At 55.6% G+C, this 19,117-nt stretch overlaps 2 protein-coding genes across 2 annotated transcripts in view; both read right to left on the reverse strand.

Annotated features, from left to right (window-relative positions):
- The window catches only part of SDHB (succinate dehydrogenase complex iron sulfur subunit B), a 10,393-nt gene extending 10,275 nt beyond the window's left edge, over nt 1-118 (reverse strand). Inside the window, exon 1 of the mRNA XM_085320160.1 lies at nt 21-118. Within this exon, the coding sequence (XP_085176286.1) occupies nt 21-86 (66 nt within the window). The 5' untranslated portion in view covers nt 87-118. The remainder of the gene's footprint in view (nt 1-20) is intronic.
- A 710-nt stretch (nt 119-828) lies between these two features.
- PADI2 (peptidyl arginine deiminase 2) lies at nt 829-16,553 on the reverse strand. The gene is made up of 16 exons (XM_085320162.1): nt 16,383-16,553; nt 13,908-14,091; nt 13,695-13,767; nt 12,503-12,564; nt 12,091-12,208; nt 11,368-11,493; nt 10,106-10,284; nt 9,697-9,800; nt 9,126-9,237; nt 8,886-8,993; nt 5,381-5,532; nt 4,962-5,106; nt 3,849-3,942; nt 2,337-2,422; nt 1,986-2,114; nt 829-1,211 (listed from the first exon to the last, which is right to left on the reverse strand). The coding sequence occupies exons 1-16, from the start codon at nt 16,472-16,474 to the stop codon at nt 978-980; spliced, it is 1,998 nt and encodes a 665-aa protein (XP_085176288.1). The 5' UTR covers nt 16,475-16,553; the 3' UTR covers nt 829-977.
- Between the last annotated feature and the right edge of the window lie 2,564 nt (nt 16,554-19,117).

The raw sequence follows: 19,117 nt of genomic DNA on the forward strand, positions 1-19,117 counted from the left end.
AGCCGCTCCCGGCCCCTCACCGGCGGCAGCAGCAGCCGCCCCGGGACGCTGCGCCTCAAGGAGACCCCGACAACGGCCGCCGCCATCTTAGCGCTGGCGCAGCTTCCGCCTCCGAGGGCGGAAATAACCGCCCAGACCATAGAGAGAGGGTGTAGAAGGGCTAGCGCGGATTCGGCGGGCGGCCATTTTGGGTGCGGCTCAGGCCGGCGCCATGTTGAGCGTGGCGGGAAGGAAGCACTCGCGGGCGCCATGTCGCGGCTTGCAGGCGCCCAAGGCCTCGCCCGTCCGCGGGGGTGCCCGGAGCTTGCTCCCGTCTCCGGGCAGCCCCCGCCCCAGCTTGCATGCTTCTTGCTGCCCAATGGCACCTGGTTACGGCGGATTTTCCTCACTCAAGGGCCTAGGCGGCAGCACTGCCCCCCCCATCCAGCTCCCAGCCCAGCAAGGGCCCAGGATGGGGGGGGGCGGCACATTGCCGCTGCTGTTTAACGCCTTCACCTTTGGTTTTTTTCCCCCTTCTCATGTGCTGAAGGGGGGAAACTCCCGTGAAACTCCCGTGAAAACGGGAGCGTCGCTTCAGAGCCCCCTTCTTCTGGGGGCTGTTTTTGTCGCGAACGGCGTCGGTGCGGCGTCCTCATGGAAAGGAGGACAGTCCTGAAGCGTTTCCTCGTTTTATTCTCAGCAGTATAAGTTGTTGGCACCGCACCTCACCAGAAATGGCCGTTTTTCTCCCGTATTTTTCCTCTCCACCCGAACCCCCCATYGCTGCRTCTCCACGGGCCCCAAAAGGCAAYGAGGAAGGCAAGAATRYGAGCTGAGGGGAGGGGGGGGACGGGACTGGACAGAGATCTGGGGTGTGCAAACGTGCCTGGCACCTCACATCTATGTTGACTGAACCATGAGCAAAAACACACAGCCGCAAGCGCCCAGGAGCCACCTCCGAGCGTGCAGCAGGGGCGGCGCTGCCAGCTTGCCAGCGTCTAGGGCATCACGTGCCACCACTTGAAGGAGAAKGGTCGTCGGTGKACATTGGTGCCGCAGTGSACCTCCCCCAGGTTCTTGTGGTAGGAGGAGATGTCGTCGATGAAGCTGCACGTCAAGCCCAGGGGCTCGAGGAGGGAGCGGACGTGCTGCTCCAAGCAGCACTCCCCCTCGATGATGGGGCCGAACGGCTTGGGGATGCCCAGGTCCTGGGAGAGCACGATCATGTTGACCTGTACAGTGAACAAGGTTACCTCCACGTGGCATCGTTTTCTCCTTCTGCATTTGGACTGCTTTCAAAACCTTGCGATTCTGGCCAGCTGGCCTCTTCAGAAGGTCTTTCGAGACRCGGCTGGGTTTTCTGAGCCACATGGTGTCTCTTTCTGGGAAAAGGGGGGCTGCTGGCAGGGGGAATGTCTCGTTTCTCTGGACAATCCCAAGGGAAGGTTTTAGGGGGCATTTATTAGATTGCATTGGAAGAGGGAGGTAGCCTCTCCTGGCAGAAGTGGAGTAACCATCTGTCACAGGCTTAAGCTGTAGATTATTTATGGGAAGAAAGCAACTCGATCAGTTTTGCTCTGCCAGGTTTGCCTCTCCATCCAAGCCCATCCATGTCCTTGCGGAGGCGAGGGTCACAGCCAGGGATTGCCTGGCTCCCTTCCCAACCTGCAGCTCCAAACCCACTGGATCTATAGGATTCTTATCCCTGCTGTATTTTAAAGATGAAAAAAGGATTTGGCTAAATAAACCTCAAAGCCAGTAATGCTGACTTATTAAAAAAAAGCTAAAAGTGGTGAAGAACTTGATGAAGATATTTTATCCTGCAAAAAAAAATCCTCTTTTTTTCTCTCTGTAACTGCCAGCTTTGAGGATTTACCTGCCCGACTCTTGCTACTGTGTGGTCATCCGTGCATGACATCTGTTCTACTGAAACCCCCTCTCTCAGCCCAACGCCCACATCTCCCCTGTGAGTCGGTGAGGACCCGAGGAGCAGGAACGCCTCTCACCATGTTGGGGAAGTATGCCATGGCCTTGCCRTGCTTGTCCATCTTGAAGAGGGCCGGCAGATCGATGATATCACTCTCTGTCAAGCCCAGCTCTTTTYTGAGGATGTCTCTGTTCCAGTCAATGCAGCGCTGGAGCGAGGGGAGAAGAGAGGTTTGGGGTCTGCACGAGCTTTTGCCGAAATGCAGCGCCTTCCTAGGCATCCTAGTGATGGAGCTAACACGGGAAGGCTCCGGAGGCTGGTGCGTGGGATCGCYGTGTTTGTCCCACTATGCTCAGACCCACAGGTTTTCCTGCCTCCCTCCCGGTGATCTGTGCCTGCGGGGTGCAGGCTGCCCTGCCGTGGTTATTACCTGGACRTACTGATTCTGTTGCACCATGATGTCGTTGGAAAGGACTTTGTTAATGGTGACTCGTTTGGTGTCTGTCCCGGAGTATCCTACAAATACAAATCCCAAACAGGGAAATGAAACGCCTGCTGTCAGCTTCCAGAAGCCTGGCTTGTGGTGCTTAAGACAAGGTGCAAAGACAGAAAAAGCCCAAATTTCACATGTCAACTCCCCGACCGTGGCAAAGGCAGAAGATGTGGGGAATAACGCCTCTGGTTGAGGCTGCTGGGAGTCCCAATAGGGAAGACCAGGCACGAGGGAAATCCCTGGCTGTTTCTCAATCTCCTAGCCTGGCCTGGAGAGCATTTGGAAAGGTTGTGTAGTCCATCTTCCTGCCCAGGGAATAATTGGCTGCTAAATTTCTCTGCTGCCTCAGTTCCCAGCTCCATAAAATCAGAGCTGTCATCTCCCTATCATCCAGGTGCTGGGCAGATAAATCCAGGAAGAGATGAGGTCACCCCTCGCCTTTGGATGGCTGGATCCTGGACAAACGGAAGTGACCTGAGCCCAGAGGGCTCAGGGGCCCTTCAGAGGTGTGGATGTCTTTTTCTTGATCCTGTCACAGACRGATGAATTTCATCCTAAGCAAAACTGAGATTAGAAGGTGCCCAAACTGCCTGTCCAGAGTGATCAGAAAGTCACTACTGCTCTTACGAGCTGGTTAATGCCTTGACTGCTTGCAGATGGTTTATTAGCCAACAGCTGCTCTGCCTGGGCAATAGCTGTTGTTTTAAATCAGAGATTAAGTCTCCAGTACAGCCAGTTTGAAAGAAATCAAGGCACTTGTAGCCCACCTATGGAGTACCGCTGGGAGGGAAGGGCAGGAGAGCAAAAACTTAGAAAACTTCAGTGCCAGTCTGTGGCACTGGTTTGGGGTGGCATGAGAGTCCATGGCTCCCAGTTGTGCCCCGGCCCACTTTTTGCAGCTCTCTGAAATGCACAGGTGAAGCCACAGGAGGTCTGGTGGTATTTACAGTGGGCAGAGAAGCTCCTTGAGCAAAAGTCACCTCTGTGCAGAGGGCTTCATCCCCCCAGGCCCACTCGGGTTCTCAAAATAGGACTTGAGGGGGCCGGGTATGGCGTGTGTGGGCAGGCATCCTGCCGCAAAGAAAGGCCCGTCGGGTCGGTGTCGTTTGTCAGGCTTGAAGGACAACCGCTGCAGGGGCGGGAGAAGGTCCCCTTCCTCGTGCACGCGTCCCGAATACCCACGCCTCAGTCAGGTGCGTGCTGGCTCTTCCTTGCTCCCGCCCTCAGGCTGGCTGCTCCGCACCCTAGATGCGRCTCCCTCATCCTGCATCAAAGCCGGCCTCTAGCTTGAGGACAGAGACCAGCATGTTTTCCCCCCACCTCGGCGGAGGCTTGCGAAATTCCTCCGGGCTGACGGAAACGCCTCTTTGCTCCGACCCTTCGGCCTCGCCGCCCACCCCATTCGCAGGGCTGCTTGCTTTGGCCGCAGCTGCCAGGTAATCCCCATACCTTTGAACATGGTGGCTTCGCCCTGGCCCTCCTTCTGCTTCTCCCGAAAGAGCTTGTAGCATGCCGCGGGGCTGGCCAGGAGCATCCGAAATCGCTGGGGGAAACGGGAGTTTAAGCGCTCATTGCTCACGGCGAGGGAAGCATCGTGCAAGGATGGCCAGCCAGCCCCAGCTCGTCGGGGCGCCCGGGCTCTGAACAGCTGGGGAGAGGGGCTGGCAGCAAAGGGGAGGGCTATTTGAAGCTGTCACATTTGTGCCCCTCTCCAGGAAAGCCRCCCTGGATGAGCTTCAGAAGTGTTTTTGGCTTCTGCGAGAAACGTGAGCCTTAAATGTAGACATCTCTGCTGTCATTTAGGATCTTTCCTGCTACAGTGCTGAAAGAGTGTATCTAAATGAGAGCTGAAACACTGATAAATTCCCACTTATCTGCCCCACGTGGGAGTGATGGGGCAGGGAGGAGGATTGCACCTGGGTGTGTGCCAGGATGGCCCTATCCTGCTCACCCAGCCCGCCCTGGGCAGGGAGCTGTTTGCTTGCTGGGGAATTTGGGGCTGGGTGTAAGGGGGCTGCTTGGCTCCTTGGGGCTCTGCAGGGAGTGATGCTCACAGCCTGGGCTACTACAAGCAGGATAGATGAAAAGTCTGTTTCCAGATATATCTGGATAGTATTCCAGATATAGGTTAATATCTTGCCTAGATATTAGCTAGGGAAGTGCCTGTCTGTGCTCACGGAGCACTTGTTTGGGAGGCTTTGGAGAGTGAATCCGACCAGTGACTTGGTCATTCAAGATATACAGAACGAGCTGTGGGGCTTTTGCTGGAGGAGTCCGACTTAGATTAGTCACTCTGAGCCTTGTCYGGGGGCCTTTTGGAGGAACCAACCCTGAAAGCCAAGCTGCCCTTTGGAGCAACTGCACRTGAAAACCTCCGCCCGTCCCTCATGCAGCAAACAGAGCAGCTTCTTCTGCCCTTTCCCAAGACAGCAGAGACCGGTTTTCATGCCAGACTTGGGCTGCTGAAGGACAGGAGGCTGCCACGGTGCTCAGAGTAGCCGCTGAGCAGCGTGGCCCTCGCAGTTCCCTGTAGTCACGTATTTTGGGATGCTGCCTGCTTACCTTTGCRTCAGGACTGGGCACAAAGGTGACAAATTCGTCGACGTGGCCCACGGTCAGCCAGTCGGAGTACAGCTCCACGGGCGACTGCACTTGTTGGGCGTAGAGGAAATCCCTCACCACTTTAGTCATTCTCCTCCCTGCGGATCTGGTGATGAAATGCCCCCGAAAAGAGGGAATAAGGGAAATACTTATGCGTATATCTGTGCACACGTGATAACCAAGACGGAGGAAGGGTGAAGGAAGGAGGGGAGTGAATGTGATGACAGAGATTTAGCGCTGGGACTGGGTGCTCTCAAGTGCACCCACCCCACGGAAGAACAACTGATTTGTGCCTGAAAACACAGGTTTTTCACATGGCATTTAGGTATCTATTTGCTATTCCTTTGCTCCCAAACTCGTAGGTTCTGCATCTCTCTTACGTGGGGAAGCTGCTTCCAATGAGGATCCTCCCCAGGGGATATTCCTTCCCACCGACGGTCACCGGCGGGCTGACCTCCAGGTTCCCAAAGGAGTCGAGGCTGGTGACTACCTCGAACAGGGGTTCTCTGGTCACGTAGCCAAAGTCTGGGCCCTGGGAAAAGAGAGAGTGCTGAGGGTTTTGTCCCAAATTCCCCGCTCCGTGCCTGGGCTCTTCGAAGTGCGCGGAGACGTGTTTATTGCCCCGGCATTTCTGTGCGGATGCTGCTGCGGAGGGAAAGGCGTTAATGGGGAATGGCGTAGGGATGGATTACAGGAGGAGGTTGTGAGATGACCGTGGGCACGCGCCCCAGTCATTTTCCCGGCCCCGAGGGTTTGGCAGCACAGACAGTGCAAGACCTCTTCTGCCCTGTGGCATGGATCTGCCTGTGCTCGCTGCATCCGGGGCTACACCCACTTCCCAGGCAGAAATCCAGCCAGTCCCTCTCGTATCCGTGAGGCCACACAGGCACTGGGATGAGTTTTAGCTCCCAGAGCRGGGCTCTGCCCAGGTCACCTGTCCTGTTGCAGAAGGGCTGCACCTCAGCCGGTCGCTGTTTATTTTGCAAGGTCACAAGCTCCCACCTATAGCAAAACTATCAGGGGCCTCGCTGGGCACACCAAAACTCCTGGCAGCCACGCAAGCGGCCGGGAACGTGGCTAGTCCCTCTGGCAACCAGAACCGTCTGCAGGAAAAATCCAGGCACGCAAAACATTCCTCCTGCTGGGCTCCGATCTGCTCCGAGGGGTAAAAATATCAAGAGCAAAAGCCATCCCTGGACAAGGGCCAGTCTCTGGAGACAAAGAGGCAGCCTTAGTATGAATAGCAAGAGGATGAAAGCCTCTGAGTCAGCTGGTCTCGGTAATAGATGGCAAATGCCAAGCACAGAGCTGGAGCGCTGAGCCAGGGATAGATCTCCTCTGGCATCCCGCAGCCAAYGGTTAAGTGTCCGAGTTAAGCTAATTATTTAGGTGATGGGGGAGCCTCGAAGCTGAACATCTAGATGGCTCGTGTCAAGCRAGAGCCTGAACTCAGTGCCAGAGCATAAATCCAGCCTAGGAATAAGAACTACCTGAAGGGCTGTGCTTCACTTAAATCCTATTTAAGCCTGATTTTGAGGACTTAGTACACCTGTGATTTCAGGTGCTATTCATGCGGGGGTAGTTTACCCTTTTTTTGCTGTGGTTGTGACATGCTAGACTTGAATGCACTAGAGGGAGACTGAAGTACTAAAAACAAGGCAAAACAGACTGCCAGCAGCAGGACAAAAATCTTGCAATGGTTCTGCAGGGATCCAGGACGTAAATGCAGTCCATGAGAAGCTGCAGACTGTCCTTGCTCGTTCTGATTTAGGTTGGCACGGTTTGRGAGCTCGTGACAGAGCATTCACAGCCCTGTGAATTCGCAGCGCGAGAACTGCGAGGTTCGGCTTCACGCCAGCACGGCGGTGCTCGGTGCAAAAGCCTCGGTGTCATCCCGGGGCTGGGGAGATGCAGTGGAGGGATGGGAGCTGCAGCAACGCAGTCAAGGAAGAGAAGCATCTGACTTAGTAAAAACGAAGGGGGGGGGCACCCGAGGGTGCGAAGTCAAGAACTGGAAGTTTGCTTCTTTAATCAGAGGTGTTTGGAGAAGCTGCAAGCTGCCAGTCCCAACCCCCTCTGTTCCTTGTCCCTCTCTGAGGCTTTTGCTCCRTCCTGCTCCGATCTACCCACAGAACAAAGACTTTGTTCATGCCAAGCAAACACAGCTGTAGCAAACAGGATGCTCTGCCCCTTCCCCCCGCCTTTCCCCTCACCCCCCCACCCCCCGCCATTCTGGGGCGAATTCTAGCAAGTCAGGGCTTCCCATCTCGTGGAAAACTGGGGGCGGCTCTGCTCTGCAGGGATGAGACGGGACGCAGCGGGGCAGCCTTTCTCCAAGGTTTGGGGTGCATTTTTGGAGGATGGCTGGGGGTYGGAGAGCCTTTCCCTGGAGGCTCGCGGATGCTGTGGGAGAGACCGAGCATCTCCCACCTGCCTGCAGCCTATTTCCATTTAATAAGCCACAGAGCCAGTAGGGTTTCAATTGTCAGGTCRCTGTCGTGTTCCTCCCTAGTGCTAGTTGATGGCATCCAAGTCCTATCAGTTCCAGCCTGACTTTGAGGGGCTAATTCCCTCCTGTCTCTTTTTTCCCCTAGCTCAGGGTCCCAGAGGCTTAGAGCTTTGCCGCGGGAGAGGAGGACCCGTGTATGTGCTGTGTTTGGCTAAATTGTCCTAGCTGGAAAATGAGATTGGAAAGATAGTGGAGATTAGGGGAGGCTTCAAAGCAGAAGATTGGAATAGAATGTGTTAGCAGCTCCAAAGGCTGAAATTGCTTCTTTAAATATGAAGCAAAGCAATTCCTAAAGAGGGCAGATACGCGTAGTTGCCTGACTTACTTGTAAAGGAGCAGATCAGCATGCTATTCCCATCCTGCCTGACAAATCCAGGACTGCATGTACTCATTTCAGGCATGATAAAAGATGTATTTCAACACTTTTGAAAGCGATTAACCTTCCCCAAACTGACACGCAGCGAAAAAGTGAGCTGCCGATGTTAAAATGCCAGCGCGCCGTCCTCTTCTCCAGTTACTGCTGTGGAAAAGGGATAGACTGAGGCTGCCACAAGGACGGGCAGAGTCCTCTCAAAGCCCTGTGGCTCTTTGGATGGGGTGTTAAGACACGAGGGTCCTTCGCTAGGACGGGAGCCAGGCGCCAGGCTGCCTGCAGCTCTCTGCTGGGAGCTGTCTGTAGTGACGCTGGGTGGGTCTGGCTGGGCTGATGGGGTCAGAGAGTTCCCAGCTACCCGAGGATCTCCTGCCCTTTCTGTCCTGAGTATGGGAGACGGCCCCGAGGGGATGATATTCAGGTCTCCATCACTACGTTTGACAAGGCTACGTGATTTAATGTCGCCGGAGGCTGAACTCCAGCTTGCGAAGTTCCATAGTTACAGGTTTGGCCCTCTTCTATCCGTGTTTGTCTTCACTGGGCTCTCCCAGAATGTGTTGTCCAGGGTCACTGCTCTCCCAGGCAGCTCTCCTTGCACACCCTTCCTATCCTGGCCCTTTGCATTTGGTGGAGAAGCCCTGTAGGGATTTGTTGGCAGCTGCCTGCATCTTTTGAGCGAGTAGATTGCCTCCTCTTACAGTTTCCTTTCCTGTTCTGCTCAAGAACTGAAGCATCTTTGCAGGTGCAGAAAAGGAAAGGAAAAGCCAGCCCAGTGCTCAAAAATTTGGTGTCAAGAAATCTGCCCTGCCCTGCCCCAGATTTTGGCAGAAGTCCTTCTTTATGAGAAAGGCGAGCGCTTTCCTGGCCCCTCTTATCCTGGGGGCCTTCAGGAGGAAAGGTGTGGAGGAATTGGAGGTTTCCGAGACAGGCTGGACACAGCCTGGAGCTCCTGGGGCAAGACGGGAGAGGGTGACCGCCCGTGGAGGGACCAGCCTGCTCTTACCAGCAGCTCCTTGATGGGGAAGTCCTTCAGCCCTCCATCTCGGGGGGAGTCCAGCACCACCGGGAAGCCTTTGTGGGGAGCGTGGATGTAGCCAAACTCGATTTCATCCTATACAAGGTGAAGGGGAAAAACCAGGCATCGCATATCTGCCGGCAGGAAAGGCAGCCCCTCTGCAGGGCTCGGCTTTAGGGTAGGTCTCCTGGCCAGCAGCCTGCTTGGTCGCCTCTGGTGCTTCCGTACCTGCATCCAGCGGTCGCCGCGGTTCATGTAGCCAGAGCAAACCTTCAGCTTGCAGCCAGCTTTGTCCACCAGCTTCTTTATCTCCTTGAGGAAGAGGTAATTGTCCTTCACGCTGGAAAGGCGAAAGGTAGGAGGGAAGYGACTGAAGCGCTTGGGCTGGGACGGACGCTCGCCCCCAGCCGGCTGCCTTCCCCTCCGCCCGTCGCCCCCCCGGCACCCAGGGCAGGTACCCAGGCCGTGGCTCAACGACCCTGGCCAGCCCGGGCGCTGCTGCGCAACGGTTTGCGGCCCTGTTTTCGGGCGCCTCGGCTTTTGTGGCTCTTCTCTCTGCTATCGGCAAAATGCGGCACAACTTCCTACAGCCTTGTGAACCGGCTGGCTGAATCCGCGGCTTAAATCAACGGAGAGGCTCTCGGCGCGCATCTAGGAAGGACGGGAGGCCACAGCAGGCACCTGGGAGGGTGCCGAGGGCTGATAACGGGGCCCGTCCCTCCACGACGCCCAGCGCGTGTTGGCCAGCCCGCCAAGACGGACCGGTTTGGTGGGGCAGGCACCTTCCGCGGGCCTTTACCTGCAGACGAAGACGGTCGCCGGTGGCAGCGTGTTGGGGGTCATGATCCACGGCGCTACCCTGAACGCCACGGTGTCGGTGAAAATCGGCACCTGGGGGATACCCTGCGGGGAGGAAGACGCTGAGACGCGGGCGGAGGAGGAGCACGGCGATACCTATACGCACCGGCGGCGGGGCCCGGGAGGGCCGACGGCCAAGGCGGCCRAGGTCTGCTGCGCCCTGAGCTCTCCATTTACCACCGTCTCGCCAACGTGCCTTACTTACGGGGTCGTTTCTGAGTTAAGGTAACAACTACTCTACACCCTTCAGCTGCGCGACTGCTCTCCTTGCATTGYCCATCCCCTTTGTCTGCGGCCCTGCAGCCTTTGCAGCCTCCCATCCAACGCCCCTTCCCCGGCTGCCTCCAGACCTCGGCCAGGGGCTCCAGGAGGCTGACGTGGATGGAGACGAGCCCGGGGAAGCTGTCGTCCGGGAAGCGGAGTCCCTCGACGAAGAACTCCAGCTCCGCGGGGCCGCCCGTGTACTGCACGGTGTGGTACAGCTTCTGCCTGCCCAGGATGTGGATGTAGCGCTGCCCAAAGAAGGGATCTGGGGGAAAAAGGGAGAGTTCAGGATGGGCTCGCGCAGCTGCTGTTCCTCAAATTTCAACGGTGGCCTAAAACTTGTTTTGCTTCTTCGTATCCCCAGAGACGAAGTATCGCAGTCCCTCTATGCTGGAGCTGTTTCTCTTCTGATGGACGTAGCGTCCACCCAACAGAAACATCTTAACACCAGCTCCGTCTCTTACAATTTTGCAATCCCGGGACAAGGGTGAAGCATCCCAGATCCTTTCCTTCCCCAGAGCCACTGTCAAAAGACATTTTTTTGCGGGGCGCCTGCCCTTGCAGCCCCCCGACCTTGGCTGCCGTGGGTAGCAATGCCTGCAGGCTCCTAGGTGACGGGCTGAGACTTGAGACCTGTCACTTGGCTCTTGGATGCCTTCCCAATTAATTCAGTGGGGTGGCTGGGAGCCCGGGCCGGCGCGCTGTCATCCGAGCTAAGGGAGCGAGCGCCGAGCGAGCTCGCCAGGCCGTGGGCTTGGGTTTCAGCTGGGGGAGGTGGATTTGTGGGGCTTTTGAGGGCTGGGCTGGGGCGGTGAGGAGCTGCTCTCCAAAATGCGCTCTGCATCCCGAGGGGGAGAGGGGTGGGCTGCGTGTGCCTCTTCTGGCCTTCCCCGAATCCAGACCGGCGTGGACGCGGCGAGAGGGGTCCTGCAGGCTGAACCCAGGGAGGGGCAGGCCCTGCCGCCCACGTGGGCTCCGTGCTTTCAGCTCCATCCAAGCTACCCACCCTGGCTCCTGCCAAAATGCTTTAAAGCTGGCAAATATTTTTCCCAAAGGTTATTTCTCTGGCTCGTCTCAAACGGCTGCGATCCCTGGAGCTGCTAGTAGCGGAGGAAGGGACTGACTGAAAAGGGAGAACAGCCAAGCCTGGAAAAACTGGTGCGGTTGCTAGAGAAACTGCCCACCGTGGCTGGATAAGGGCTGCCAAGGGCAGCGTTTGCTTCAGGAGCCCGTTTTTGAGAGCGCTGAAAGGGCAAGATCAGGGACAAAAAGAGAAGAGCTTACRGGGGGGTATAAAAGCTTCATGAGCTTGGGGAAGAGGCAGAGAACGCGTCGAGGAAGGACTTACTCTGCACGTAAAAGACCCCGACTTTGTCAGCGTCCGAGACGGGAACGTAGAGAACGATTTCGTATCCCCGGGGGAGCCTCTGCGGGCCTTCAGTCCTCAGGACCATCCGAGACATGTCCAGCAAATCTGCGGTTGAAACACAGATGAAGTCGGGGCCGGCGCGGAGGCAGCTAGGTCCGAAGCAAAACTTAATCTCCGCTAAAATCAAGTCTGGCTCAAGGAGAGGGACCAAGGAACCCAAGAGCATTTTTGCATTGCTCGCTTTCGAAGCAGAGCCTCTGAGAGGTGCTCAAGGGCCTGCATGGCCCTGACCTCAGACTTAGCAAGGACACAGATGACTTTTTAAAACTTCCTGATTCACAAGTAGCACAAAATTCTCTCTCTCTCTCTCTCTTTTTTTTTTTTTTTTTTTTTTTCTTTTTTTTTTTTTTTGTAAGAATAGGCTCTCTAGCTCCAAAACTGAAGCGGTTTTCCAGTTCACAGGACGCTGAAAAGCAAAACTGAATTGTTTTAACCAGCAGAGACCAAAAGAACGTGGTAGTTGCACGAACAACGTAAAATGTTAACGTTTGCCTCCTAAGATGTGCAATTTAGACTGTAAAAATTGCCTTTTGTCTTGCTGCCCCGTGGTGCTAGCAGCAACGGGGTAGTGAAAATATCCCGCCAGTGCCTTTAACCTGGCTGTGAGGAGCCGGGGTTGGGGATGGCCACGGGGCCGCGTACCTTCTTTGCTGAACACCGTTTCGTCATCGCAGTCGGGCGCAGGAATCAAAGGGCTTTCCCTGTCGCAGTTCACAAGCAGGATGGCCCCCTGCCCGTCCGGGCCCCACGTCCAGGTCGCCTAAAATACACCGCCTTGGCTTAGCGAGCACCCGGGAACGGTGGCAGTTGTCACAGACCCGGGACGTGCTGGGTGCCAGCAACGTGACCCCAGGAAGAGCAGCCAGACCCGCGGTTGGGCTCAAGCCGGGGTTTGCCTTGAGCTCCCAGGTTGGTTTTGATGCTCTGCTTTCATTGATTTTCCCCCTTGACAGCGACTGCTCGTCCCGTGCGGGCAGAGATGGGGACAGGCAGAGCAAGAAGGTCTGTGCTGCCTAACTTTCGGTTCGTGTCGAGAAAGYAGAGGCTGGATTACCTTGTTGGGGTTATTCTTTTCCACCACTCCATCCCGATCTGCGTCGACGTCCAGAGAGATCCCTGGGAACACAGACACCCGCAGTCAGGCCTTTCTCCAGCCCTGGCTAAGGCAGATTTTGGCAGGCAATGCAGCTCTGAGCAGGGCCAAAGCATCTGCTCGGGATTTCTGCAGAGCGGGATGCATCTCGTCCTCTGGCAGAAAGCACCAGGAGCAGGTCTGCAGGGTTGACACGGGAGCTGGCGACGGACCTGAGCTGGGAGAAACGAGCCCGCTGCTTCTGGGAGCCAACCCAAGAGGTTTYGAGACCGGTGGAGAAATCTCCGTGGGCTTTGGGTTTTAACCAGCTGAGATTTTGCYGTGCCCTTTGGAGAAGCAGTTGTTGCCGTGGTTTTGTGGTTTGTTGCAAGCAAGAGCCCATCTGGCCCGGGTCTGACCTGACAAATCCGAGCTCGTCTCTGCTTCCACATTACAGGCCCTGCTCAGAGCAGATGGCCTGAGTTACTGTGTTAAACGAAGCGGTTAATATTCACGCTCTAGATATAACCTAGGCTCGGGGAAAACGCACGGTGCAGGATGGTTTATCTGCAGGATTTAGGCCAGTCCCAATATTCACCCCCAACCACCACCCCAGCCCGAGGGCGCCTGAGAGCACGGCGCGGCATTTCTCTCGCCCTCCGCTCCTTCCCTCCAGACACGCCGCTGCTGTGGCGACACACTTGGATGCTTTCCACCGCGCCGAGGTGCCGGAGGGAAGGTGGATTGGGTTTCCGGGCATGTTTCAAGGCACCATGTGAGATGGCTCGCTTGGTGCAGAAGCTCTTTTGCAGCTAGGACGGTGGGAAGAACAACTTGCTAAGCCATGCAGCTTCTTTCAAGCAAAAATTATCAAAGCGAGGGAAAAGGATTGAGGAGTTTTGCTCTCAAAGTGTCTCCCACGGCCCTCCGCACAAGGACTTGCACCCACATCGCCCTGCTAAGCCCCTGGAGGTGACAAAAATGGACTTCGGCGGGGCGTCTGCGGAGGGAGCAACAAGATGCTTCTAGTGTTGCCCGTGCCGTTGGCCCTCTCCATGCGCAGAGCCTGCCGGCTCGCGCTGCTTGCTTTGCTCCCGAAGGATGGGATTTTTGCAGCTCCGCAAGCAGGCGAAGAGGGATTGCAGCTCTGGCTGCGTGAAAGCATCGTACTCACTGAYGCCCGTGAGGAAGACGCCGGCTTGGTTGATGGGCTGCCCCCCTTCCTCTCCGAAATAGCTCACGGTCACCTGGAAATACCCAAACACGCGTGAGTAGCGAGGGCGGGATGACAGCGCCCGGCGCCTGCGGGCRGCGGAGCGATGCTTTGGTCCACGTCATCCCGGCGAAGGAGAGAGGCTGCCCAGACCCCCGACATCCCGCTTTTCACCTTGTTGTCATTGACCTCCGCGCTGGCTTGGCTCATGCTGAGTCTCAGGACCGTCCCCTCGTCGAGAGGCCAGCGCGGCCCCCCGTTCGGCGGCGCCGCCTCCGCTCGCTCCCCGGTGACGACCTCCACCTTCACCGCCTCCGTGTGCTTGAGGCCGAAGGAGACCGCGCCGGCCGGAGCCGCTCTGCAAAGGGGTTTTCGGAGGCCTGCGCTCAGCCGAGGCGCTCCCAGACTCACCGAAATCGGGGCGCCCGGCACCGTGCTACGGCGAGGACGAGGTTTCACCTCGTCGTGAGCAGCCCAGAACACTCCGTTCCCAGAACAATTTCTCTCCTCGAGCCATAACCAAGATCAGGCACGTTGGCACCTCCGCGCTAGCCACCAGCTCCCTTCTACCTTCTGTCCTTTCAAAAAGCTGCATATAACTGTCATTGCCTGGGAACGCTTTAAGGGACTGATTTATGGCAGAACGTGCTRTTTTGGAAAAATGAACCTATTTTGCCAACATCGGTTCTTTTTAGCTTATAAAAAATGAGATTGCAATTTATTGCAGTTACAGGTGAAGCAGTTAGTACTGCTGGAACAGAAGAGCTTGCTTTTTATTGTTTCAAAGTTGCTTTCAATTCAGAATTTTGGGTTTCTTTTTAAAAYGGAGTCAAACTGATTTTTTAACAGTTCATCCTAAGAGCATTTCAAGTGAGCTGAAAGCTTTTACCAGAGGAAATTCAAATTTAGGGGCAATTTGTCTGACCTAGAAATAGCAGGTATTGCACCACTCCCCGCCTGACCTACCCTTGCCTTTCTCGAGCCACTCGGCAGATCTCCCGTGCCTCTCTCGGCTCCCCGTCCCTCCTTCCCCCTTGTTTCCAGGGTTGTTATTTTGGGGCTGCTTACAGGTTGCAAGGTCTGGGCTCGCTTTGAGCGTCAGCCTTTCCAGCCCGTGTATGACCAGCGCCGTGGCAGCGGTGCTGGCACCGAGAGCGCCTGCCGTCTCACTGGTACCGCATCCTTTGCAGCCCCACGCCGCACTGGCATCAGGGGAAAGAGGAAACTTGAGTGCTCACTTGATGCTCTCTGGGCATTTCTTCAATTGTTAAATTGCATTTAATTATGTGTGCAAAACTGGTTTGGTTTCCTTGTTTCTGGGGTTTGGGAATCCCACCAGGAGGAGATTTGACCCGGAGAGAGGCCAGATGAGCTGTAGCTGTGCTGTTTGTTTTGAGCATCAAGGGTGAGACTTGCATAAGCAGCTGGGTGAGGACTGGCACAGCCTATGACTAACTGGAACAAAGTATTTGAACTTAATATGTTTTTTTTTCCTCTCTTTTAGGGAACGATTATCTTGGGGCCTTCTGAATTGCAGCTATGTTTTGTCTTRCGGGTGCGGAGTTTATGTTGCGGTAACTTGCACGCTCTTTTGGGACTGAAATCCTCAGGTCTCCAAATTTCCAAGAAAATATCGYTTGGTAACTGGATCTGTTGGCCACAGATGTTGGATCGAGCTGCCTTTGGAGTGTTTACCCTGGGTAAGTACTTTTTTTGTTTCGTGCAAACTCTGACACCTGAGACTCTTTGCCGGGACTTGCRCAGATTTGCAAAGCCCCAGGAAGGATTTGCCCGCTCCTCGGAGAGCGCTTGCACTGCCGGCGCYGGTCTGCCATTGCTCAGCAGAGCGAAAGGCCGGGGCTGGCTGCTGGCAGCGTGGGCAGCGCGTATCCCGACTTAGAGCGCAGGCAGCTATAACACTTCATCTCCCTCCTGGATGACGTCCACCGGCCAGACGGAGCTTTTCAGGAACAGTTTTGCAACTGCACGGTATAATCTAGGAATCACGGCTCTTTGGAAATAAAGCCACGGGACACCTCAATAATGCTGCAGAAGGACTCAGAGCAAGGCACAGCCCCGCGTGCGAGCATCAAATAAGACAGGAATCGCTCAGACATGCTCTGAACCAGGTTTTAGCCCTGTAGAGGAGCTGGATTTCTCTGCAGAGGGCAAAGCGTTTCGCTAAATGCAGGGTCAGACCAGCCTGAATAGCTGCGTCTTCTCCCGGCYGGCAGGTTGGAGGTTCCCCACTGAAAACCGGCAGCTGCGTGCGGACCGGTCCTGGGGCGGGGAGCGCGCGGGTCTTCCTGCRCGCTGTAAATCGAGGCTCTTTCCTTGGGGAATTGCGTTAAACTGCACGGCGTGGGGGGGGGGTGCGCGGCAGCGAGCCGGCTTCAGGAGGCACGGGAGGGGGCTCTCAGCTTCTCCACCCTCTTATYGCCCCCAAAAAACATTCCCAGGGGCTCCTGCGGAAGGGCTATGCCGAGACTTAGCAGCTGGGCAACAGCCCAATGTGCCGATTGGGAGAGAGAAGGAAAAATGGTGGGGGGAAGCAGAGGAGGGGGTTAAGGCATGAAGAGGGGGTACGAGAAGAGAAACGTCAAGGCGCAAGAGAGGAGGGAGAGGGAAGAGTTAACGTGTCYGACTCACCCGTAGACATCGGTGGAGAGCTGGGTGCCCAGCACGCACAGGGCCTCGATGCGGTTGCCATACTGGAGCCGGAGYGTGCGGTCCCGCAGCATCTCGCCGCTTCCAGAGCCCAGACACCTGGACGATGGGCACAGGCACCCCTCGCACCTGCTGCAGGTAGGACTGAGCCCAGGGCAGCAGCCTGTGCGGGCTCCTCCTCCCTCCTTCGTCCCCTGGCACGCCTCCCTCCTCCTCTTCCTCTACTGGACCCRTAGAAAGTCCATCACACTTGGCTGGGGGGGCCAGGCCCCTTTGCCCCCCCAGGCTCGAAGGGAGATGACGGCCGGTTGGATTGGACCCTCTGAAGCCACATGAACATGATCTCAACGGCTTGGGAGGGAGGGATGGAGAGGGAGGGCGGCTGGCCCAAGGCCCAGCCAGCTCTGAGCCCTTTGCAAGGAGCTCCCCCAGCTGTCCCTCGCTCTCCGTCCCTGACTCCCCGTCCGCCCCAGCGAAGCCCCAGGCTTTTGCCGTAGCGGCAGCCTCCGAGGGGAAGGGGCAGCCGGCAGCGGAGGCGGATGCGGAGTTGGCTTCGGGGTGTTTTTACAGCACGGGGCACGCTTTGGGTTTTGGCTGGTGTCTGCTATACCTCTCACACTGTCGTGGCCGCGGTCCTTTTCCGTTGTCTAGGGAAAAACCCTGGCTGCTCTTTGGAAGACGAGCCAAACTTTCCAAACCCTCAGGCTAGCATGACACTCCTTTCTTCCCTACTTACTTTCAAAGGGAAGCTGGGGAATGAGCTGCCTTTGCTCAGGCCAAAAGGGGAAGATGGAGGTGTTTTTATACAATGAGCATGCTGTTTTGCTGCCCTGGCGATGCAGCAATTTGTGTTGGGAGCAACTGCTGCCCACACAACCGTTTGCATTTTTTATTAACGTGAAGCTAAATATTCATTTTAAAAACCAAACTTCTTCACCAGATTTTAGAATAACCTGCCGCAAGTGATTAAAAAGCGAGAAGCAGAAACGTTCGGTTTGATTGTCCCTATTTRTGTTCCTTTCGGGCTTTTCTTTTCAGCTAGGGCACAGCAAGCAAACTTCCTCATCCAAACCGGATCCTTTTCCTTGCCGTGACTTGAGCAAACGAGCGTGCGGTGGGGACTTTGCATTGCTGCACCGCGTCTGCACACAGACACCTTGGGAACTCGGGCAGTTTCCCTGATTTTCTGCACGTGCTGAGTAAGTTTGTGGCAAGAAATGTGTTTTATTAAAAGCCATATGTGTTATCACCAAAGAATAAAAGAAAGAGGTATAACCACCACCCTCTCAAGCTTTGCCTCTCTTAGATCATCATGGTTAGAGCAGCAACAGCCCTGTGCAAAATTTAGCACGGGGACATGCTGGTTGGATTAAGCCTGGTTTAAACGCCCCAAACCGATACCTGCCCACGCCTGCAGCCCGCAACTGGAAAACGCCTCTCTTCTAAAAAGCATCACTGTTCTACCCTGATCTATTTAAACCACCGGCTTGCAAGAAACACTGGTAAAGAGGAACCAGGAAGAAGGAAAGAAAAAAAAGAAAAAAAGCCAAAACTGTGACAGTGTTTGCACAAGCTGCCTCGATCYGCCAGCTCTTGGCTTTGCAGCGTGCAAGGCTCACTGCGCTTTCGTGCTTTTTTCTTTTTTTTTTCCTCCRAAAACACAACCATCAGCAGGCATCTCCCTTGCGGTGTGCCGGCCAGCCGGGCAGGACGTGGCTTAGCCTCCCCAGGCTCACTGGGCCCCCACGTGCTGGTGGAAGGAGAGGTGTCCAAAGGCTATTTTGGAAGAAGGCAAGTGAAGAAAAGCAGCTTCTCGTTTGCCACTCTCACTTCCCAATTCCCATGCCCCGGCATTTAGCATTTCAGTTGCTGGCAAGGAAGCCACGTGCTATTTTAAATCCTCCCTTTTCTTAAAAGAAAAAAACAAAAAAAMCCCCACACCCTCCCATCTTCCAGCAAGACCCCAAGATCACTGCATCACTGGGGATTTTTAAAAGCACCACAAGCATTTTTTGAAGTGTGGGTGCTGCACTGTTGCAAAAAAGGCCTTTTATGTGCTTTAGAAACGTCCAAATTGAACTTAACATGCCCGGTCTGCTTCCTGACCCGGCTTCACCATTGATTTCAGGCTTTAGACTTGCAGAGCCTGAGCGGTTCCCAACCGCTGCTGTCTTCCCCAGCCGGCGTCCCCGGGGACATCTCCACGAGCGCAGCGGAGACAAAATTTGCCCTCATTTCCCGTGAAGCCGAGCAGCCCTTGCAAAATCACTCAGGAAACTTCTACGGCGCTTGCAGCTTGCTCCAGGATCAGATAGCTCTTGCTAGGCTGTGCCAGCGTGACGGCCAAATCGCCGGGTGGGTGGGAGGCTGCTGTTACCCCTGTGGTTTCGAGCTTTTTTTGTTAATAAATTACCTGATTTGTTTTATCGTAGGTTTTGTTCACCTCTCTGCATTTGTGCGCTCTCCRCCTTAATCTTGCCATTTACAGCGAAGGATTAGCAAACCCAAGAAGTTAAGGCAGAATGAACCTTGCGGACCTGTGGGAGAAGGGAAGGAGCGCAACCCGCTACCAAATTTGGAGTTGAAACAGGTAAAAATAGCCCAGAGCAAACCCAAAACCAAGGAGAAAGGAAGTCCTCACCACCAGCGCCGTGTCCTCTTTGGTTGTGGGTTTGCTCAGGTGGCTCTGCTTTTGGGGAGCCACCCAAGGCCCTGCA

Source organism: Rhea americana, unplaced genomic scaffold (assembly GCF_003343005.1).
Source record: "Rhea americana isolate MKP2758 unplaced genomic scaffold, rheAme1 scaffold_614, whole genome shotgun sequence".
NCBI lineage: Eukaryota > Metazoa > Chordata > Aves > Rheiformes > Rheidae > Rhea > Rhea americana.